The sequence below is a fragment of the Daphnia pulex genome, chromosome 1 (genome assembly GCF_021134715.1).
Source record: "Daphnia pulex isolate KAP4 chromosome 1, ASM2113471v1".
Classification (NCBI taxonomy): domain Eukaryota; kingdom Metazoa; phylum Arthropoda; class Branchiopoda; order Diplostraca; family Daphniidae; genus Daphnia; species Daphnia pulex.
The window spans coordinates 1,481,060-1,503,063 of NC_060017.1; the positions used below are offsets into that span (position 1 = coordinate 1,481,060).

The window sequence follows — 22,004 nt, forward strand, 5'->3', positions numbered from 1 at the left end:
TAATAAATTGACGAGAGGAAACCGAGAAAGGTGAGACCACTGGGACACTTGACTATTTATTTTGGTCTCTTAAATTTTTAGAATTATAGGCAAACCACCAGCAGCAGCACGGACGCAGTGAACGATGAGAATGAGATGAAAGCGCCGAGCACAATAGTGCACATAATAATAGTTGCAGTATTATTAGTAATTATTACAGGAGTTTAGTAGATCCTATATCCGAGGGAGGTGGACAACATAAACAAAGCAAAAAAAACTGAAGACAGCTGTGGAGACATTGATTTAAAATCGGTGGAAAAATTGACAAGGAAAGCTGCTTGCTGGTTGCTGTTGTAGCTGTACATAATAGTAATAATAAGTTAATAACGAGGAAGTGAAGGAGAAGGGCTGGATTTTAATCAAGCAATTTTAGAACTTATTTAAAGACGACCACAAGGCGAACGCCAGCGAGATCATTGATGGGAATAAACATTGATCGACATCCAATCACACACACATACACACGATAGTAGCAAAATCCCGTTATTTTCTTTGCCTTGGTGAAGCTAACAATGTCTGGTAAAATTCTTATTATTTTCTCGTCCCATCCAGAACTTACGAGGCCATTCTGTGACTGGTAAAGCAGACTATCAGCGTGGATCGATCTATTAATTAGCCGTTAATGGCAAACTAGGCGCTACTAGTTTACTCGATGGTGCTGCACCAGGTTGGCAGCGTGCCAGTCGAGACCTAAACAAACCCAAAGAAAATATCGTTGGTAATTGGACACACTAATTAATATTGTGCGTAGACGAGAACTGACCTAATTTGCCCTGCCAACAAAGGGTTCATGGCGTACAACCAATCATATAGTTCTTTATCCGATGGCGTTTGCATTAAATATTGGCGGTGCTTGGTAATGACGCTGTGAAAAATAATATTCTAGCAATTAGTTCTTATTCCATTTTTATTCAATAAATGTTTACCTGAAAACGTTGATCATTCCGACATCTTCTTGATCCTCGGAATATTCCACGATAGCAGTGCTCAGATTAATGAAACCGCGTTCAATGCAATCCTTTTCGTCTTTGTACAAAAGAACGTAGGGACGACGGACAACCACCCATCGACGAACCCAGCCCAATGCTCCTTTCTCCAACACGCTGAGTAGTCCTCGACGGGACACGACTGGACTGACGCGAACTTCTTCAATGTCGGCCACAAAGCAACTGTTGGTAGTGGTAGACGATGCTTGCGGATCCACCGTGTAGGAAGCGTTGGGAATAAAAGCTCGACTCTCCTGGCCAGGTGACGGCATGTACAGTGATGGACCATTGCCGGATGGCGTCTCAGGTGAAAGAGGATTGCTATTATTGGCCATCGTGTTATTTCCATCGAGCGGAGTCAGCGAGAGCAAGGATGGATCCTTTCGAATCCTTTTCCCCTGGATCAAATGGACATATTTGGTGCAAATCTCCCGCTCACGTTCCGTCATCTGCCACGGCTGATAAGGGTCAACACCATCCGCTCTGCTCCTGATCAGGTTCAATTAAAAAGTTGATTGCATCGGAAAAAATTTACATCGTTTCAAGTTGATCCAACTCACCCAACGAGTGGAGCAGGAGGAAGTGATGGAGGAGATGTTGGCGATTTGATGACTTCAGTCGTGTGAGCTTTAGCCATCATATTGCACATTTCCTTCTCAGACTTGGTAATATCTTGCCCGATAGAACGTAACAACTTGCCGGAACCTGCCACATTTGTCTTTCCATCCAGACCCAATCGTTCGCGAAGAAGCAGCCAATAACGAGTCCGGCCGACTGCCTCCAAGCGTGACAATTTTTCCAGTTCCCATTGATGGTCAAAGATGAGCGAATCGCCTCGAGGACGCCATCCGTCCAGGTTTTCTTCACCGCGGACGTAGCAAGCGCTAGTGTCCATGACGCGCCTCTGTCTCCTCTGAATTCCCGGACTACCCCCTCCGCTGCCGTTACCATGACCGGATACTCGCCGCATCAGAACTTCGTAGATGCCCGACATTCGAGTCGATTCGGCATGTCGCGTCCCCCGGAAGAATTGCTGAAATTTCGGGGTTTACACTTTGAGAAAATGATCCGTACTTTTGATTTTTTAAATAAAAATACCTTTAAACTACGAGTTCCAGTGCGTGCGTCACGGCCCAAAATGGTGACACAAAGATCTTTGGTGATGACGGAGAGCTGCTCACAATTGTCCAACTGGACGTAGGCGGACATGGTCAGGTAGATGTGCTCACCAGAAGGCGTAACGCGATTGAGGAGCACCGAGTTGTGCAATGACGAATCCCAGGCGGCTTCGAATCGATAGAAATGGCGCGTGTCACCTGGAAATTCGAGAACTTCCCCTGGGAAAAGTCCCAACGAAACGACTGACATGTCATTTTCGTAACTCTCATCACCGTTGTCGCATTCAGCTCCCGTGCGGATTCTTCCCACAACCAATTCGCGGACGTCATTCCAGTTTAATTCCTCTGTGACTTCATGGACGAGAGTAATCCGGATTCGGCGCTGCAGTCCCTGTCGTAGGATGAACTCACTACGGCAAGGCAGATCGGGATTCCGTTCCACCATCACCGGAAGGTATTCTCCGCTGGAAGCCAATTCCAATATCTCGACCCAGACCAACAAGTCGTGTTTGGCATCCACCTGAAAATAAATACAAACAATTAAATTCACCTGGCCAATAAATAACTGGCAAAAAAGCTCCCAACCTGACAAGTGGGACTAGGAGGAAGCAATCCAAATTTAGTTGACCGCAGAGGTTGACTAACGGGTAAAAGTGGCGGAAGCATCCGTTTGGGCGGCAAACGACTGTTGCCGGACTGGAGAGCGACCTGATTGACGACTCTGTCACGGCACAGGGACTGTTGCAGATGGCCGTAGACTTCCAAAACGAGGGGCTGAGTGCGAAGGTAATCGACAAACGTCTTTGTCACTTTGACGGTGATGTTCTGGACGTGGTAGAAGCTGAGAGGCGCTCCGTTTCCCCGGTTGGCGGAATTGTTGCGAATCGGTTCGGTGGAGAATGCTTCATCTTGATGATGAACAAAGTGAAACTGGCAGAAAATATCGCTGTATTCCATGGGAATATTCACTGCGTGCAAAATGGTAATCCGGAATGTAAAATCACGCCCGACAGTTAAATGCTCAGCCAAAGCCGATTCTTGTTGCTTTTCAACGTCATTTTCAGCGGGTTTCATGCTCTGTTGATCGTCTTGATTGGAAGATTCTAATCCGCTTGAGTCTTCATCTGCACGTTGGCCATGACCTTCGACAACTCTACGGCATTCCTCGTCTTCGCCTTCTTTCATCTGCAGGCCCTCGTCGGAATAATGGGAAAATACTTGACTCTTCTCCCGGTTTCTCTCAGAAAAAGAAATCCTGGCCGATTGCTTGACTCCGCTGGAATATTCGCCATTCTCGTCGTCGAGGACGGCCTGGACGGCAACGCGGAGGTATCCCCTGACGTCGCCCTTTTCATTAACGATGGGAACATTGTGGACCAACGGGACCGGATAGAGTAAACTTCCCAGCAGGACAAAAGCCCGTCCGACTAGTCGAAACCATGGGAAACGATCATAAAACGGATCATTTCCGCTGATTGTCGAATTGTCGACGGATTGGTTTTGACCCGCCAAAATAGCTGGAGTCGATCCGGGAGATTGGCTAGGAGATTTCTCGGCTTCATTACGACACATTTCGCGCATCAGTTCCAGTCTCTGACGCAGTTTAGTAAGACTCCAGTAGTGGACGGCTCCGTTTTGGTTATCTTGTACCTCAACGGCGACAATTGTCCGTCGGCAAGTTTCCTGAGACCAAGGATCGTTGATCCTGTGAGAAGAAGTTGAAGAAGGCGAGGAGGCTACCAAATAGTTTTGGTCTTGTAAATCTCTGGGTAAGGGCGAATAGGGTGTGTCAGTCAGCAGAGTGAACTGGAACGTTACTCTCTTTCTCAATTCCACGGAAATGGCATTAGCCTCTGTCGGTAAGGAAACAAACAAAAAACTAAAATTAGAATCAATTTACTGGACAGCAGTGACTGAATTCCATAGTACCTTTTAGGAAAACAGCGTTACCCCACAAATCGTCCCTGAGTGAAGTAAATTGATGGAATTTCCATTTGTGATAGCCCCAAGCCGCCATTTGATACTGGCGCTCTGTCCAGCAGCATTCGGCTTCAAATAAGGGATTGACAAAGATGGCATCGTCAATGGCGTCATCCGATGTGCACGTACTGTACAACGACATCGTCATTGTTTGTTCTTCGACTTTGCGCTGAAGTGCGTCGATTTGAGCCTCGTAATTCTTTCTTTGTTCGGCAAAGAGCTGATCAGCTTCTTCTTTTTCCTTTCGGTGGATTTCCTCCAGGACATTCAATCGCTGCTCCATTTCCAGTTTCAAGTCGATGCCTTGCTTTTCCAACAATTCGATCTGGGCAAAATTCCAGTCGACGTTCTCCAATAAAACGGGCGTCTCGGCTGGCGATCTGGTGGCCGACTTTGCCGAAGGCTCACGAGGCTGACCCGGATGGTTAAATCGGAAGACGTGGTGCTTCCCCAAGATGACACGATTTCCCGTGCGCAGGAGAACTGGTTCAGTTATGACCCGGCCGTTAACGTAACATAACGCTTCTGGAGCCGGTGCTAATAAAACCACGCCTTCGCGGTTCTCGAAGATGCAGTGCTCGCTGAGGATGTGCGGCCCACACAGTTGGATGTCCTGTGGAATGCAGGCTTCCGTCGATCCCACCCGTGTAATACCGTCTTTGATATAGTAGAGTAGGCACTCCGACATAAAAGGATCCTCGTTCAAGTTCACCAAATGGGGTGTCTGTTGATGAAATATCGCAATTAGCAAACGTGTTGATACTACTTAGAGAGAAATGAATCCTGGTGGGAATAGTGGATACCTTTTTAGGAGAGAAAACACCCACGGTATCTCCATCTTCTTTCACGGCCACACCCATTTCGGCGAAGACGGCTTCGCGCTGTAATCGAATCATTTCGGTCCGTTTCAATTTGTCCTCCCACGTCTCGTTTAATTCTGCACTCAGTCCAATGGCAAGTTAATTCGATTCAGCATTGGACCTATGTACATGTCTAGCATAGAAATAAGAGGATTTAGACTTCACCGGCAATCAATTTCTCATTTTCCTGCAGCTGGTCCACTGCGTCTTCCGCTCGAGATGGAACCGACGCTAGTCTCGGACGTTGTGGTTCTCCGCCTACGCCAGTTGGTCCAGCAGCTCCTTGCCCACCATTTTCCCCTCGATTCTCTTGATAGAAGGAAAAAACAAACAAAAGAAAATGAAGTGGTTTCCAAATGGCTGTTATCAACAGTAATAATAATCCCCCCCAAGACAAGACTCAAAAGCCCCCAAAGAAGGAACGCAACTTATTCATTTGTAAGCAAAACCGTGCCAAAATGAGTTGCCATCAAATGTGGAATCATCAGCAATCAACTTACGGTCCTTATTTTCCCTCGTGTCGAGCACCCGAATGATTTGTCCGTCGGGACCTGTTTTTATGATTTTACCATCATCGGGACACATTTTGTTGTTGTTGCAATGAAAAGACAATTTTTTCGAAAAATGAAATAACTTTGTTACCTTCTTCCACATCGATGCCTTCGACCCGCAAAAGTTCCCGAAGTCGTGAAATTTCTTCCTTCAGCTCTCGGATGAGTTTGGCATTGGCATCTTCGTTGACAACTGCCTTACAAAGAATCTGCTTCGCTCGATCAGCGTACCTGAGGGTGGAAAGAGTTTCTTCGTAATTGATGTCGGCGGGTGAGATGGCTGCTATCATAGCCGTTTTGGAATTGCCGCCGAGATTCTCCCGAAGAAGCCAAGTCAAAACTGAATCACGATATGGAATGTGATCACCTTTCTTCTTCTTTTTCATTGCCTGATTTATTTTGAAAAAGCAGCATTAATTATTTCTATTTAGTTTTCATCAAATCCATTCCCGAGTGAAAATCAAATTTTACCGTCTGTTCCATTTATGAAAATGCAGCATGAATAAGTTATTGGATTTTGATTATTATTGATTATTGATTCTAAATTTATTTGCTGATTCTGGATTTACCATTTCTGCTAGAGCGGAGATGACTTTGCCGAGAGTGGTGAGACTCTTGTTGATGTTAGCTCCTTCTTTTAAACGCGTTCCTTTAGCGCCGGTGGCGTCGGCTCGTTCCGAACCCGCCAAATCCACCAAGGAAATCTTGCTGACTTTTTCCGTGGATAGACTTGTCGTTTGATCGAAACGTCTCTGCGTGAAAATGAGCGTAAAAACGGCATGTGATCGACTAGATGTCTCGTTCATGTTGGTAGCTGCCACCGTCCTGTTTAATAACAAGATGTCACAAGAAAACTTAAGTATTAGGACGAATGTGACGGTGGGGAATTATTGACCTGGCTTTGTTGCCTTCGTCAATAAGCTCGTTGACGTCGTCGAAGCAAGTAACAGCCAACTTGGAAAGATCTTCTACGTAGGGTCCCAGGAGAGGGTGCTCACGTACGCGCAAGTTGTTTTTGTTCTTGGGATTGAGCAAGTCACGAACTCGTTCGCAATAAATTTCCATGTAACTGACCTGTTGTGATTGTGCGTAAGTACAGTTGACTTTGTGACTCAACTAAATTAAAAACAATGTCTTGAACGCTACCGTACCTCGACCGAGTACTGCATATCTTCGTTAGCATCGCTATTGATTCGACCGAAAAGATCCATGCAAAGCTGTGGAATGATGCCCTCTTGGCCTTCTTCTTGTTTGCCCATCATCGTAAATGATTTTCCGGCTCCCGTTTGGCCGTAGGCGAAAATGCAAACGTTGTAACCTGTTTTCAAATTCAATGTTTGCACTTTAAATCAATTTTCTTTTAGTTGAAGAAATTACCTTCGAAGGCGTGATCGAGCATCTCTTCACCGATGTCTTTGTAGACATTGATCTGCGGTGCGAAATTGTAATCTTGAGGCTAAACGTGAAAAAAGGGGGAAAACAATAGAAAATCGATAAGTGATCGTAGCTCGACTCAATGGGCCGTCTCTCTGTGCTTGCACCTTGACATTCGCCACCACATCGGTGGGTTGAAAGTACACAGAGTATACGACGAGGGGGAAAAAAAGAAATGGCAGAAACAAGGCATAACTCACGTCATGTGACCAATAAGAGTAATCAAAGTTAAAACTCTTGGAAGCCTCCTTGGAACCGGCTGGAGCTTTCGGATTGGTTATGACTGTGGAAGACAGAATGATTAACAGTTACGACACTATTATATGAAAGATGGCGGTTCTTTTCGACGATTAACAAGGGAACCAAAAATAGAAAAACACAGTGTGGGCGGGCGGAGGATGAATGCGTCATTTACTTCCATTTGTCTAGTTTTCTTTTTCCTACTCCGGAACGGCCGTGATATTGGCAACAAGTCTTGCGCTTTTAACGAAGGCTTAGAATCCAACTTTTTTTTTACGGCACACGAATAATCCTCCATTTTTGATGACGTCAATCCTTACCCGTGGTATTGTCGACCATCTCGATAATGCATTTAGAATCGCGGTTGATTTCTCGACTATTGAACGGACGCACACGAACGGCCACTTTAACGGACGACATTTTGACTTGATTAACGGCTGCAATCCAAATGGAAACAATCACAGCCCAGCAGCACTTGATGCAATATCCAGCAGCGACCCTGTCAATCAAACAAGACATTAACACAATTAATACACCCCATTCGCGCGAAAGAGATAACAAATCTATTTTTCGATTCCTTTTCTGTTATCTCTAAATCGAGACGCTGTCAGGGGAATCGAAACTCACGCCCCTTCTTTTCCCTCTTCTATTCGATCGACTTAACAATAGGCAACGCCGGAATGTCGTTTCGTGACAATATGAGACGCAATCCAGTCGCGCATAATACGGGCTACTTCATTTTTCCTCTCGAAAGAACCGCTGCACTTGCACTGTGCAGACCCTGTTCGTCTTTCAAGGCGATTTAACATTCAGAAAACAATATGGCCATGTAACTCGATGCATGGAGGCCCAGCCCACGCTCAATATATTTAAAATGTATTAAGGTAGACCCGCGTACGCTTTTTTTTTTATCGCATTAAGGATATAAAACTGTAAAATTGAATAACATTACAAAGGCAAATGATGGTAGAGCTTACCCGGCTTGGAACTATGAGTGTGACGTTTAGCTATACGGAGCTCAGTAACGTTGATCCATGACACACGAATCGATTATTTCTTCCTCCTACTCTTTTTCTTTTCTTCAATACTTCACGGGATAATAAAAAAGAATTTCAAAAAATAAAATAAAAAGCCCTGCCCTGCTGCCACTTTGACAACAACGAAGAAAACAACTTACTCGGGGACTGGGGCCAACACTGAAGGTGCCACGGCAGTATTCAACTCAGAAAAACCGTTCGTCACCGAAGAGCTGCTCTGTGACTCGACAATATCGATCGTCTTGGCCGACCTGCGCAGTAGCAAATCCCATCGGTGAAAGTGTATCGCTCCCCCCGCCTTCTGAAGAAGGAAAAAAAGGACCCCGTTGAGAGTTCTACTGCTGGCGGTCTAGCCGCTCTTTAAACCGACCGACAGCTTTACGCTTGGAAGAAGGTTTATTTTATTCGCAAGGCAACCCCATTTTTTTTTTCATTTCGACTTTCCCCAACCGCTGCATGCAGTACCGCACAGACGCGGAATGATGGTAATTCATTCTACAAATATGCTCCAAGGCATGCGTGATCGATAAAATAATGTAAAACGCAACAAAACACTGCAATATTGATCTATCGATAAACATTGATAAAAAAAAATAGACTTTTACGGCCACTAGTGTTGGAAGTAAAAAAATAATAAACAAAAAAAAAACGTCAATAAGGTTGCCGAAACCATCTTGTTTACCACCGAATGGCCGCCAGGGACCAGCTGGAAAGTTAAACGACCGTGTCATCTCAATTTTTGTTAGAATTAAACAAACAGACGGTCCTTAGCCATCACAGATGGCTAGTTTACACAAAAATCGACGAACTACCCTTGAAAGGATTGAAAAATTCGTTTCTAGAATTTATTTTACTGATGTAAATTTATATGGACGCATTTACCCACATCAAGAGAATGTCGGTACGAGAAAACACTCAGACATTAGAACTTTAATCACTCATTAACGATATTTTGCTTATAACATTTTAGACATATTTCACTGGGCCTTACCTCAAGATAAACACTGGAAGTCAATTTCCTTTGATGAAATCATCAAACAAACATTTCTCCCACAGAAAATTGGGGACTGTTTTGGACCCACTTGGGCTACACACTACTTTAAGGTGTTGCCAGTTGTCAATGCAAAATAACAGATATTTTTGTACATGTATTTATTCAATCCTCTCATTTTCTTTTAAAATACTGAACATCTTTTTGGCCTTTAAAAGATTGTTGTGAAGATTCCTGAATCTTGGTCTGGCAAAGAAATCCACCTTCGATGGAATTCAAATTCAGAAGCACTTCTTTTCAACACTCTTGGAGAACCTCTTCAGGTTTATAACCAATCATTTTGTGTTAACAATAGAATAATTTCCATTGATACCATCTATGCAGGGATTCACTGGAAGTCCTGATCACCAGAAACGAGAAGAATTCATAATCTCAAAATCATGGGAGAAGAAAGGTCCAGAAGAACTGGTTTACTTTATTGAAATGGCTTGCAATAGGTATCTTTGATTTATTTATTCATGCTCAGGTTAAAGAGAAATAAAAACAAATTTTGTTAAAATTTCATAGCATGTTTGGAGCTGGCAAAGGAGGAATGATTGGTAAAAAATATCTTCAATGTATTACCAATTTTTACCATTGAGAATTTTAGAAGCAGCATTTATACATTACAGACGCTCCCGACCCTGACCGAAAATATTGTCTGCAAATGGCTAATGTTGCGGTTTGCGACACAATAGCATACCATCTCCTGATCGACTTAGAACTTTTATTTGACATGGCCAAAGAATTGACGGAAGCAGACGGAAAGGGTGACAGTCGTGGTTATCAGGCTTTGTACGCAGGAAATCAAATCATAAATGCCATTCAAGCTGATGATTGGAAGTAATTTCGCGTTGCATAATTAATTAAATTTATATTTAGTAAATACTTAAGTCCCAGAAATTCTTTCAGGGAAGCTCAACGAGTGTCAAACGAGTTTTTTAAGTACCGAAACGGCGAACGCGCGCACATCATAGACGCAATGGGTCACTGTCATATCGATACGGCTTGGCTCTGGACGTACGATGAAACTATCCGGAAGTGCGCTCGCAGCTGGTCATCTGTGATAGCACTAATGAAGGACTATCCTGAAATGACTTTTGTTTGTTCTCAAGTAGGTTGGAGCTATTTTCTACAAAAAGTTCACTATTTTGTCTCATAACGACTGAATCATTGATTTATTCAGGCCCAGCAATTCAGCTGGGTAAAACAGTACTACCCTTCGCTTTATGAGGAGATGAAGCATTTTATAAGTTTGGGACGATTTATTCCTGTTGGTGGAACATGGGTTGAAATGGACGGCAATATACCAAGGTTCATTTATTTATTCACTCTTCAAACAACATTGAAGCGAATTAATCAATTGTAAATTAATTTTATAGCGGCGAATCATTCATACGCCAATTTTTGTACGGGCAGCGGTTCTTTCTAAAAGAATTTGGGATACGATCGCAAGAGTTTTGGTTACCGGACACTTTTGGTTATTCAGCACAGACTCCTCAAATATTAAAAGTGTCAAAATATTTAAATTTAACAAATCCCTCAAATTATTAACTTAATATTTACTTGTACATGCAGCACGTTGGAATTTCCAGATTTCTAACACAGAAATTAAGTTGGAGTCTGGTTAATAAATTTCCACATCACAATTTCTTGTGGGAAGGAATTGATGGCAGCACAGGTATGTATTTGTTTGTTTGTTTGTTTTTTTTCAATGCGTGTTCGCACATTATATAGACTTTTAATCTCCCACATTTATGTCTTACGCAGTTATCGTTCATTTTCCACCTGGCGATTCGTACGAAGCCAACTGCAAGTAATGTTTTATTGATCATTGAATGGACCTACGTATGTTTAAACTATTTTTAATTTGTAGAGTGAGCGAAGCATTAAAAACGGAACGAAACTTGTTGGATAAAGGACGGGTAACTCGGTCTGTGATGCTTTACGGTTTTGGAGACGGTGGCGGTGGCCCTCACAAACCAATGCTTGATCGCATGGAACGATTAAAAGTAGACCTAGATTCTTTGTATACCAAATACTGAAACTAGAAAAAGTTTCAAATCTGATTTACAGGATGTCGATGGTGTGCCTAAATTCGAGAATTCAACGCCTAACAAATTCTTTGAGAATTTGGAAGCCGAGAGTTCACAGCTTTGTCGTTGGGTTGGAGAACTATATTTAGAACTTCATAACGGCACTTATACATCTCAAGTAAATACGAATCTTGTTTATCTAAAAAAATACATGATTAATTTCGTTCATCCATTTCTGACGTATCACATTCAGGCCGATATGAAGAAATACAATCGCAGCTGTGAATATAAATTGCGGGATGCCGAGCTCCTATTGGCAATTGCATTTACTCTGGAACGGATTCCATTGGCGGATTTGGTGGATTTACGAACCAACATCGAGGAAGGCTGGCGCCTTCTTCTGGTGAACCAGTTTCACGACGTTTTGCCAGGGTCTTCTATCGAACTAGCGCACACGGAAGCCAAGGAGTGGTTTCGTAAAAGCCTTCAACTAGCAGCGGAAGTTGTTGATCGCTGTATTAGTTATCTCCAGGGTACGTCTATCGCTAGTTATTCTTTGCTCAACACACTGCCTTGGTCGAGAAATGCTTTGATCTACGAGAACGAGAAACCTTTGAAAGCGATCAGTGTCAAGCCGATGAGTTGGGACGATGACGAGCTCGGTGATATTTCCCCCGTTGTCATGGGTAATTTTCGCAAAATTAATTTCATTTTTGTCACTGTCGATCAAAACTCGCAACTCATTTATTATTGCAGAACAAGGGGGAGGAATCCACAAAATAAGCAACAAATGGTTTTCGGTGGAAATAGATTCCAGCGGTCGTATTTCGTCCATGATTCATCATGCTAGTGGCAATCAGGTCGTTCCTACCAAAGAATTTGGGAATCAACTTGTACTTTTCGATGACATTCCTCTGTATTGGGATGCGTGGGATTGTATGGACTACCATATTGAAACTAGAAATGCTGTGAATCGTCCGTCTTGCACCGAAGAAGAGGTTCACGTAGAGCTTGCAACTCCTCTGAAGGTGACTTTGAAGTGGAGCCAGCCTGTTGGCCAGAAAAGTCGTGTTCATCAGAAAATTCACATCACCGCCGTTCATTCTTTCATAGAATTTGAAACTCGAGTTGAATGGGCTGAAAATAGAAAATTTTTGAAAGTTGAGTTCCCCGTTGAAGTTCACGCCAATCAAGTAAGGTTTTTTTTTTGCCTTATTTGCTTTTTGTAATTAACTTTGTAACTTTTTTTATTCAGGCTTCCTTCGACACTCAATTTGGTTTCCTGAACCGACCGAATCATAAGGTTTATATATTTTTACTGCAATAGTCATTCGTTTGCGATTCTAAAATAATTTATATCAATTGTTCAAACGTAGAACACTTCTTGGGATTCTGCTAAATTTGAGGTTTGCGGACACAAGTGGGCAGATTTGTCAGAACCTGCGTGGGGTGTTTCTGTTTTGAATGACTCGAAGTATGGATGGAGCGTGCATGGACGAACAATCACCATGTCTTTGCTCCGTTCACCCAAAGCCCCGGACGCTAATTGTGATATGCACGAACATTTCTTCCGCTACGCTTTAATGCCACACAATGGTATTGCATACCTAGACGATATTTTAAAAAAAATGGATATAAATATTTCAAAATTGTGATTATAGGTTTAAAATCGAGATCCGAGGTGATAAGGGAATCCTACAATTTTAACTGTGAGTTGATTTCAACCAAATTGTCTAAAGACACGAGCACTAGTGGCTCGTGGTTTACAGTAAATTCGTCTTCCGTCATTTTGGAGACCATCAAACCCTGTGAACCAGTGCTCGGTGATGAGAAAACTCCAGTAAAAAATATTCTCGTTCGGCTCTTTGAATCTTGTGGTGATCGAACACACGCTAGGTCTGCATCTATTCTCTCATTCAAAATATTTCTTTGATTTCTAAACTTACTTGTATTTTGACATTGAAGGATCGAGACGAGTCTTCCGTTTGTGAACTACATGGAGTGCAACGGATTAGAAGAACCAATTGGACCTCTACTACCTTTCGTAGTTTCTACAGAAGGGCAAAAGTTTTTCACTGCTTCATTTACCCCATTCCAAATTAAAAGTTTCTTACTTTCCTTTTGAAAATGTTTTGCTAATAAAAATATATAGTTGGAAGTGAATACAAAAACAAGGTGGCAGTGGTTGATTACAAGAACGACATGTAAATTTTATTAATGACTAGGGTAGATCTGGATCGAAATTTTTACAACATTTAGATGGAAGTACGGTCCAGTTGTAGTTGTAGGAATATCGTACGCGTAATTCTGAAGGGCACAATTTTCCTGTTTTTATGAGATTGTCGTGTTTTTCTCGCATTTCGTTGGCACTTTGTTTGTGTGTGATGAGATAATCGTTGTAACATCCTCGAGACTTAAACTCGGTATCAAATCGGACGTCATGAACTCGGCGAATTTTCAATGGTGAAAGCCACACACCAACCGAAACATCTTCACTCTTGTACTGTTGAAGTAAGGGTCCACTTTTTGCTATAAATTCTACCAAGTCAGATGACAGAATATAGCCACCACCCAAAGCATAGGGTAGATAAGTGTCACAGAGAAACCATTCAGATTCTTTCCACTTTCCTTTTTGAAAAACACTGCTTCCACCCTTGAAGAATCCCCAGTAGAGATGACTTTGTGGTTTTTTCTGTAGTTCTTCTAGAAGTGGAACTGTTCTTACAAATGAATCATCATCACATTTGAGTAAAAAATTGAACTGATAATTCAAGTGTAGCCACTGGAATCCAGCCAAGACTTTTACGGTTAAGCTGGAATATGATTCACTTACAGAATCAAGAATTAGCATGTCATGATGAGTAGTATTTTCTTTAAGCACATCATTCAAAACATCTTCAGCCAATCCTTTGGAACCAATAACAAACAAATGTTTCACTTTTTGGTGGCTAACTGAAAGCCATGTTTCTCTGATTGCTTTCCGTGTGGCAGATTTAGTTGGATCACTCATGATCAACACAATCAAGTAAAACGATTTTTGAGTTAAACCAACTACGGTTTGGCTTGAAATCTCATTCGCCATCGGTAATATTTCTGCATTTTTGGACTTGGAGTAAACCACAACTGCCAACACAAAAAGTGGTAAGATAAATAAACAACCGAAACAAAAAATATTCTTTACAATCCGATTTTTGCTTTGTCGCCAAGCTCTAGCCATGATAAAAAATATCCCTCAACCCTTGACAGAAAAATAATACGTTAGTATTTTGACAAGAGCATGATTAGCCTAGCACACAAGATCAATACAAAAACCTTCCAAATGTTTACATTGCCGACTTCTCCCCATGACAACGCTGGACAGGAGCGCAATCAATATTTGAATTATTAACAAAAACGAAACAGTTCGGCATCGTCGCGTTGCACCCAAGCGGCTTGGCTTGTCCTCAATTTGGCTTGCCACGACGAAGTTCTTACTTGTCAATCTACTACTTGCAACTTCGGCGTCCGCATTAACTTGGTAAGTTATCAGTCGTCATCCTCTATATTTTACATTTTTTAAGTAAGGAAATCGTATAAGAACACAGCCTGTATCTGTACGCTTTAGATCGTGTTATAATTTCAAAGACCCCTATAAAATTCTATGGGTGGAAAGTGAAGTGTATTGTTGACGTGGGAACCGTTGAGTACTGTACTAACGCGTCGTTGTTTGTATGGTTATTAGAAATTGAATTTACCTGAAATATGGCAGACAACGAAGATCTTTTGGATTACGAAGATGAGGAGGCGACGGAACAAGTAGCCGTGGAAGGAGCTGGAGATGCCCCAGCGAAGAAAGAAGTTAAAGGCACATACGTATCCATTCACAGCTCTGGTTTTCGAGATTTTCTGCTCAAGCCGGAAATTTTGAGAGCTATCGTTGACTGTGGTTTTGAACATCCTTCTGAAGGTAATATTTTTTATTTCAATTATTCTAGTCTCATTCCAATGTTAGCAATTTCATTGTTTCGACAATCTTCGATAGAAAATTGTAGTAGCAATGCTAAATGCTATAACCTGGGGCAAATTTCTGTACCATGCAAACTTGTGGTCTTGAGCTGAACCCCAGGAACAGAGAACTCACTTGTCTGACTCAATTTTTTGCTTGATGACAATTTGTACTTAAGCTCCAGACTTGTGATACATTTTTGTGTTGGCTCATTATATTCTACTTAGAAATCTAATTCCGCTTCTTATCTTTTACAGTTCAGCATGAGTGTATTCCTCAGGCTGTTTTGGGAATGGATGTCTTGTGTCAAGCCAAATCTGGTATGGGTAAGACTGCTGTTTTCGTATTGGCCACCCTCCAACAGTTGGAAATGGTGGAAAATCAGGTTTCTGTTCTTGTCCTGTGCCATACACGAGAGCTAGCTTTCCAGATCTCCAAGGAATATGAACGTTTTTCCAAGTACATGACTACCATCAAGGTAAAAGCACTTGTTACATGAGTTATCTGTAACATATGACTTAAATTATAATTATTTTAGGTTGGTGTATTCTTTGGTGGTTTAAATATTGCCAAAGATGAGCAAACTTTGAAATCAAATTGCCCTCACATTGTGGTTGGAACCCCTGGTCGTATCCTGGCGCTGGTCCGCTCGAAGAAACTAAACCTCCGCACACTTAAGCACTTCGTTCTTGACGAATGTGACAAAATGCTTGAAGCTCTAGGTAAAGCATTTCACTAATGTATTATATTGTTAATGTGAAATGTAATATTAATTCATATTTTAATATCTAGACATGCGTCGAGACGTGCAGGAGATTTTCCGCAACACACCTCATGAAAAACAAGTGATGATGTTCAGCGCCACGCTGAGCAAGGAGATCCGTCCTGTCTGCAAAAAGTTTATGCAAGATGTAATTAGCCCTTTCTCAACTTGGCCTTTTTCGAATGGAAGCAATGGAACGAGCCCTTCCTGCACAATCATCTACGGTGTTTCGCTGGGAATCTTACTGGAGCCCGTCGTCCCTTTAAATTGCTCTAGAACACACGTTTCATGGGGAAGGGCCGGGGGATAAAATTGTCTTCTTGCGTCATATTGGGGAAATTGCAAGTGTCGTCAACATGACAAACGAAATCTTTATACCACAATGTAGATCACGCTCTCAAGCGGATGAACCTCAGCGTACAACAAACTACGCTAAACACCTCCCTATCACTCCGGTCAATGGGGGACTAAAGCAACACGACCACCACATAAGCATCTCACCAACATTTTGCTGAAGGGGGGGTTGGACGGGTGGGGAAGCAAATCCCTCGGAATGATTCGGCTAACGGAGCGATCGAGTGTTACAACTTCTGAATCGTGAGCTACTAGAGGAACGACGTTTTCCCACTGCTGCGGTGATGTTGGCTATCGACACCATGTACGCACTGCAACTGCCGGCAGTCTGGAGTGTTGTGTCAAGCGGTCCTGCTCGCAGCTCGATTCGAAGGCTCGTCCATGTTGAATGAATCCTTCACCCTAAACGGACAACTTCGTGATGACTTGTCTGGCTTCCATTTGCTGTACCATTCCAAGGCCATCCAATTTTTCATCCCTGGCTTGAAGTCATTTTTTTATTATTATTTTTCATTTAATTTTGCTCTTATCCCTCCCTTATTCTCCAAACAACCTTGCATGTAACGTTTCTTATGTTTAACAAAATTTAATCTTGGATATAGCCAATGGAAGTATACGTTGACGACGAGTCCAAACTCACTCTGCACGGTCTTCAGCAGCACTATGTCAAACTAAAGGACAACGAGAAGAACCGAAAATTATTTGAGCTGCTTGACGTACTTGAGTTTAACCAGGTTAGATAAACAACTTGTACTATTATTTAAGTGTTTCCCGCTAATTTTCAACCTTTTCCCATGATCAGGTCGTTATCTTCGTCAAATCCATTCAGCGTTGTATGGCGCTCTGCCAGTTGCTAGGCGAGCAAAACTTCCCTGCCATCGCCATTCACCGCAGCATGACTCAGGAAGAACGTTTGTCGCGTTACCAACAGTTCAAAGATTTCAAAAAGGTATGGTGGTTTAAATTAAATATCACTTATTTCCTTTAATGTAATTAATGTTTTTTTTTCAGCGAATTTTGGTAGCTACAGATTTGTTCGGTCGTGGCATGGACATTGAACGTGTCAATATCGTTTTTAACTACGACATGCCTGAAAACTCAGACTCGTACCTGCATCGTGTCGCTCGCGCTGGTCGTTTTGGAACTAAAGTAAGCTCATTTGTAATTTAATGACTATTCACTACTTTAATTTCATTTATAAATAGGGATTGGGAATCACATTTGTAAGTGATGAGAACGATGCTAAAGTTTTGAATGACGTTCAAGAACGTTTCGACGTTAGCATCACACCGTTGCCAGATGAGATTGATTTGTCATCCTATAGTAAGATCTTTTTTTATTGAAACAAAGTTTTATTACTAATTTCTTAATTTTTTTAGTTGAGGGACGTTAAACTGGACGGAGACTTATGAGCAGGTCGTTTTTTCATGTGACGATTCCAATGTTTTTATTTGTCCTACACCGATTGGAAATTTTTTTAGCCCGAAATAATACAAATCAATGATGGTACTCGATGTTCGATTTATACGTGTAATTAATTTCATTTCCCGACAAATACACTCAGTTGTAAGTTAAGATCTTTACCTTGAGTTGAAAATAAGAATAATGAAAAAAAAATATGCATCATACAATACAAAATAGAATACTAGTTGTATTATTAAAATTTTTGACCCACAATATCTTCAAAAATCGAATTAACTGCTTATGTAACTTTATAACACCAATTCATTACTTTTCCTTGTTGAAGCCATGGGAGTCAGTGTGGTTATTAATAGAAATAAATTTAAAAAAAAACATTATATAATTACTTAAATTCCAAAGTTATATTTTAATCAAAAATCCAATTCTTTGAAAAAGTTAACTGTTTATTCATGTCATTTCAAAACATTAATGCATTACTTCCTCTTTTTCGTTTTTGAAGCAATGCGAGTGCCTGGTTTAGTTTGGATAATTTCAGCATACTTACGTTTGTTATATCTAACAAAATAACCGAATGTTGTAGTTGAAAATCTATGACAATCATATGAAAACTATACCTCTGGAAATCTGCGTTCGCCATCAACTCATCGACAAGATTCTTCTTGCGGTCCTTTTTAGGTACTCTGTCATGATAAAAGTCTGCGTGACTGTCAACTACAGTTCCAATCTGTTATTTATAAATTTTTTGAATTACTTCCTAAACAGAATAAATATTAACTCATTTTTGTTTCATTACCTGGAAATATTTTGGAACAACTTTCAGGTCATTCTTCTTGTAAAACTGTTTTGGATTCAAGATGGACCTCATTTGGATTATTTCAAGATCTCGAAGTTTTTCTTCAGTCATTTCAGTTGCAGGAAGATTAAACCACTTTCCACCTTTGGTTTTATCAGCCTCCTTTCTCCTTTCCATTTTCAACTGTCGTTTGCTTGCACTATACTTAGGAACGTTATCCAATTTTTCAAATCCAGGGGTTAACACAGATTTTTCCATTAATGTGTCTGTATTAATAAGTGATGATGAGCTGCAAGTTGCATTGTTGCTGTTGGAGGCTACGGTTTCTACACTCAATTTCTTTTCCTTGTGAGGGTTGACATCAATATAAACTCCAATATCTTTCATACCAGTTTCTATTTGGCTCGCAAGCACAACACTGCAATAAATGTCACAAGTAAATATTAGGATCAGATTGGATGAGTAGTTTTTAAAAGTTAAAATCTTTCTAAACATGAAGACTTATTTAAAATGTTGAACAGATACATTTATCTTACCTCTGTTTTTTCCCATATCTCTTCGGTTTGATGATTTTAGTTTTAGAAACCGGAACTTCTTCATCAGATTCTAAATCTTCCTTGTCAATTGTAATATTGATGGGAAGTCGAACAATAGACTTGATAGAGTTTTTAAGCGCCATGCTTGAACCTATTTTCTAGTTCCTGTGCGATAGGATAAAAAAACACTTAAAATTGCAGACGAAAAAAAAAATACTTTACAACATTGGCAAGTCTATAAAATTGTCATTCAAAATTCAAAACGTTTACGATTTACGAATAAAATATTAAAAAATAACAACTAAAAATGTCCAAATTTAACTTGAAAATCTAACAGAAGTCAGGAATTTTTCGTCAGAATACAATCGCAGGAACGTCTGTAAATGTCTTGTTTATACCACTTCGACAGTTTGGCTTCGACATGCTTTCGAATTCCCGCATTTATTTGAGACATCTAGCTGTTGAAGGACACACTAATATAAGAATTCACGTAACATTCACACCACCTCTTGCGTTTCAGACTGTGACGAAGTGTGTTCTTTTAAATTAACCGGCTTGTTATAGTTATAGAGAAACTTTATCATTCTTGTGAAATTGATCGTCAGTTTATTGGTAGGCCTAATGCTTTTTTCAAACCTCAGACAAAATAGCTGAAAAGTCTGTATCAGTCAATGTCATTGGTTGTAACAGATTAAAGCGGGACAGCCGTGTGTCAGCTGTCACTTGTTGATCCTCTCACTTGTTATTAAAGTTTTCACTAATATGTCCACTTACATAAAGTAATTGAGTTTTAACCAGATTGATATTTTTCTTTTGATTTGGTTCCAAAGCCTTTAAATGCCACCAAAGAAAGAAACTGCCCTTGAACCCAAACCTCTCATTGGACGTATTGGTACAAGTCTTAAAATTGGAATTGTTGGGCTTCCCAATGTTGGTTAGTCTAGTCATTGTGTCTAAGTTTATTCAGTTATTGATAGATATCAACAAAATATTTGTTTTTTTGTTTTTCAGGAAAATCCACTTTCTTTAATGTCTTAACTAAAAGTGCAGCACCAGCTGAAAATTTTCCATTTTGCACAATCGATCCTAATGAAAATAAGTGCCTCTTTGAATTCTGATTTTTTCCCTGTTGTGTGATGTATTGTATATTAAACTTATTTTTTTTTGTCATTACGTAAGGTAGGAGTTCCTGATGAAAGGTTTGATTGGCTGCTTCAACATTACAAACCATCCAGGTAAAGTTTCAAGGGGGTGTTAACTTTTGATAGTATCTTTGATCATAATTCACTTTATAGTTAAAATATAGCCCCAAAATCCAAGCATACCTTAACATTGTCGACATTGCTGGGCTAGTAAAAGGAGCACATGAAGGCCAAGGATTAGGAAATGCTTTTCTTTCTCACATTCGGAGCGTCGATGCAATTTTTCATCTTTGCCGTAAGTAATTATACAAACAAATGTAAAACTAATCAGTGATAAAAAAAAACCTTCAACTTGCATTTGCATTACAAAGGAACTTTTGAGAGTGAAGAAATTACTCACGTTGAAGGCGACGTCAATCCTGTTCGAGATATCGAAATCATCAATGAAGAACTAAGATTGAAAGATGAAGAATCTCTCAATGCCGCAATAAAAAAAACGGAATCGCTGATGCGCAGTGATAAAAAGTTGAAAGCGGAATATGTAATGCAAAGTACTTCACTACTTTGGTTAGATTTGACACACATTTAATGGCGTATTTCACTTTTTAAGGATATTTTGTGCAAGATTAAGACCCATCTCGTTGACCAAGCAAAGCATATTCGGTATGGCGACTGGAACGTTCAAGAAGTAAGAAATTGTTAGAATATCATTAAATTATATACTCATAAATTTGCACTCACATAGATTGATGTTTTGAACAAGCATTTGTTCATTACGTCTAAACCAGTCATTTATTTGGTTAACATGGCAGAGGCAGATTATATAAGAAAAAAGAACAAATGGTACTCTTATTTATCATTAGAGTGATTACTGATTTATTGATGTTTAAATTAATAGGTTGCCAAAACTTAAAGAGTGGATTGATTCGAACGATCCTGGCGCTATAATGATTCCTTTTTCTGGTGCATTTGAAGCTAAAATTGCTGATATGGATGAAGACTCACGGAAAACGTTTTGCGAGGAGAATAAAGCAAACAGTACCTTCGATAAGATTATTGCGCAAGGCTATAAATCTCTGAATTTAATGTACTTTTTCACTGCGGGCCCTAAAGAGGTCAAAGCTTGGACCATTCAAGTTTGTTACATATTTGATTCTTCATTTAAATTTAGAAAAAGGAAACTGATAATTGGTTTTTGGTTTGTGTTTTAAGAAAGGAACTAAAGCGCCACAGGCAGGCGGTCGAATCCATTCGGATTTCGAAAAAGGTTTCATAATGGCCGAAGTTTTTAAATTTAGTGATCTGAAAGAAGAAGGCAGTGAGGCAGCTGTTAAAGTAATTTAATCAAAATACTATTTGTTTGAAAAAGTTATAATGAGTTTGATTGGATACAGGCTGCGGGAAAATATCGTCAGCAAGGTAAACTTTACGTTGTTGAAGATGGTGATATTATTCTGTTCAAATTCAATGCTGGAGCTGGACTTACTGCTGGAAAAGATGCCAAAAAGAAATAAAAACTTTCGTTAAATTGATACCCCTTCCACTCAATATCATGAGGAAAAGAGCGGATTGATGAGATATACAATCAAAAGTAACGAAATTGTTAACCATATTTTTTTATTTATTTTTGGACGAAAGCAAGACAAGAGACCTGAAAATTTCGGTCAGAGGGATTCGTAATAAAAGCATACACTGAAG

The 22,004-nt window shown here is 40.5% G+C and overlaps 6 protein-coding genes across 10 annotated transcripts; 3 read left to right on the forward strand and 3 right to left on the reverse strand.

Annotated features, from left to right (window-relative positions):
* Positions 1 to 38: 38 nt before the first annotated feature.
* LOC124193991 (kinesin-like protein unc-104) lies at positions 39 to 9,343 on the reverse strand. Of its 5 annotated transcripts, XM_046588094.1 has the most exons (20): positions 8,386 to 8,799; positions 8,186 to 8,295; positions 7,529 to 7,707; positions 7,169 to 7,251; positions 6,912 to 6,990; positions 6,686 to 6,852; positions 6,430 to 6,608; positions 6,104 to 6,359; positions 6,006 to 6,008; positions 5,626 to 5,923; positions 5,484 to 5,534; positions 5,149 to 5,292; positions 4,927 to 5,060; positions 4,073 to 4,847; positions 2,729 to 3,996; positions 2,124 to 2,663; positions 1,586 to 2,058; positions 966 to 1,514; positions 803 to 904; positions 39 to 729 (listed from the first exon to the last, which is right to left on the reverse strand). In XM_046588094.1, exons 3-20 carry the CDS (start codon positions 7,626 to 7,628, stop codon positions 648 to 650), a joined length of 5,283 nt encoding a protein of 1,760 aa, XP_046444050.1. In that variant the 5' UTR covers positions 7,629 to 7,707; positions 8,186 to 8,295; positions 8,386 to 8,799; the 3' UTR covers positions 39 to 647. The 5 variants fall into 5 exon arrangements, with proteins under 5 accessions (XP_046444050.1, XP_046443982.1, XP_046444134.1 ...); XM_046588026.1 differs by lacking the exons at positions 8,186 to 8,295; positions 8,386 to 8,799 and adding an exon at positions 9,237 to 9,339; XM_046588178.1 differs by lacking the exon at positions 6,006 to 6,008 and having other exon boundaries at positions 8,186 to 8,799.
* On the forward strand, positions 8,913 to 13,509 carry LOC124194344 (alpha-mannosidase 2C1-like). Its single transcript, XM_046588528.1, has 19 exons — positions 8,913 to 9,146; positions 9,216 to 9,349; positions 9,455 to 9,559; positions 9,621 to 9,733; positions 9,804 to 9,835; positions 9,908 to 10,118; positions 10,188 to 10,389; positions 10,462 to 10,589; positions 10,658 to 10,787; positions 10,854 to 10,956; positions 11,046 to 11,091; positions 11,152 to 11,287; positions 11,352 to 11,489; positions 11,565 to 11,997; positions 12,068 to 12,504; positions 12,567 to 12,614; positions 12,688 to 12,907; positions 12,973 to 13,207; positions 13,277 to 13,509. Exons 1-19 carry the CDS (start codon positions 9,026 to 9,028, stop codon positions 13,434 to 13,436), a joined length of 3,132 nt encoding a protein of 1,043 aa, XP_046444484.1. The 5' UTR covers positions 8,913 to 9,025; the 3' UTR covers positions 13,437 to 13,509.
* LOC124195048 (beta-1,3-galactosyltransferase 6-like) lies at positions 13,497 to 14,639 on the reverse strand. Its single transcript, XM_046589558.1, has one exon. The coding sequence runs from the start codon at positions 14,526 to 14,528 to the stop codon at positions 13,533 to 13,535; it is 996 nt and encodes a 331-aa protein (XP_046445514.1). The 5' UTR covers positions 14,529 to 14,639; the 3' UTR covers positions 13,497 to 13,532.
* A 49-nt stretch (positions 14,640 to 14,688) lies between these two features.
* Positions 14,689 to 17,927, forward strand: LOC124194762 (ATP-dependent RNA helicase WM6). The gene is made up of 10 exons (XM_046589151.1): positions 14,689 to 14,828; positions 15,033 to 15,257; positions 15,554 to 15,774; positions 15,835 to 16,018; positions 16,089 to 16,207; positions 17,016 to 17,147; positions 17,216 to 17,362; positions 17,425 to 17,562; positions 17,619 to 17,736; positions 17,793 to 17,927. The coding sequence occupies exons 2-10, from the start codon at positions 15,053 to 15,055 to the stop codon at positions 17,804 to 17,806; spliced, it is 1,278 nt and encodes a 425-aa protein (XP_046445107.1). The 5' UTR covers positions 14,689 to 14,828; positions 15,033 to 15,052; the 3' UTR covers positions 17,807 to 17,927.
* A 294-nt stretch (positions 17,928 to 18,221) lies between these two features.
* Positions 18,222 to 19,381, reverse strand: LOC124195126 (deoxynucleotidyltransferase terminal-interacting protein 2-like). Its single transcript, XM_046589660.1, has 5 exons — positions 19,165 to 19,381; positions 18,629 to 19,046; positions 18,450 to 18,559; positions 18,313 to 18,390; positions 18,222 to 18,259 (listed from the first exon to the last, which is right to left on the reverse strand). Exons 1-5 carry the CDS (start codon positions 19,305 to 19,307, stop codon positions 18,235 to 18,237), a joined length of 774 nt encoding a protein of 257 aa, XP_046445616.1. The 5' UTR covers positions 19,308 to 19,381; the 3' UTR covers positions 18,222 to 18,234.
* A 235-nt stretch (positions 19,382 to 19,616) lies between these two features.
* LOC124194981 (obg-like ATPase 1) lies at positions 19,617 to 21,906 on the forward strand. Its single transcript, XM_046589446.1, has 11 exons — positions 19,617 to 19,776; positions 19,995 to 20,098; positions 20,176 to 20,259; positions 20,339 to 20,399; positions 20,471 to 20,601; positions 20,678 to 20,847; positions 20,917 to 20,994; positions 21,052 to 21,149; positions 21,205 to 21,442; positions 21,519 to 21,641; positions 21,701 to 21,906. The coding sequence occupies exons 2-11, from the start codon at positions 20,002 to 20,004 to the stop codon at positions 21,818 to 21,820; spliced, it is 1,200 nt and encodes a 399-aa protein (XP_046445402.1). The 5' UTR covers positions 19,617 to 19,776; positions 19,995 to 20,001; the 3' UTR covers positions 21,821 to 21,906.
* The last annotated feature ends 98 nt before the right edge of the window (positions 21,907 to 22,004 follow it).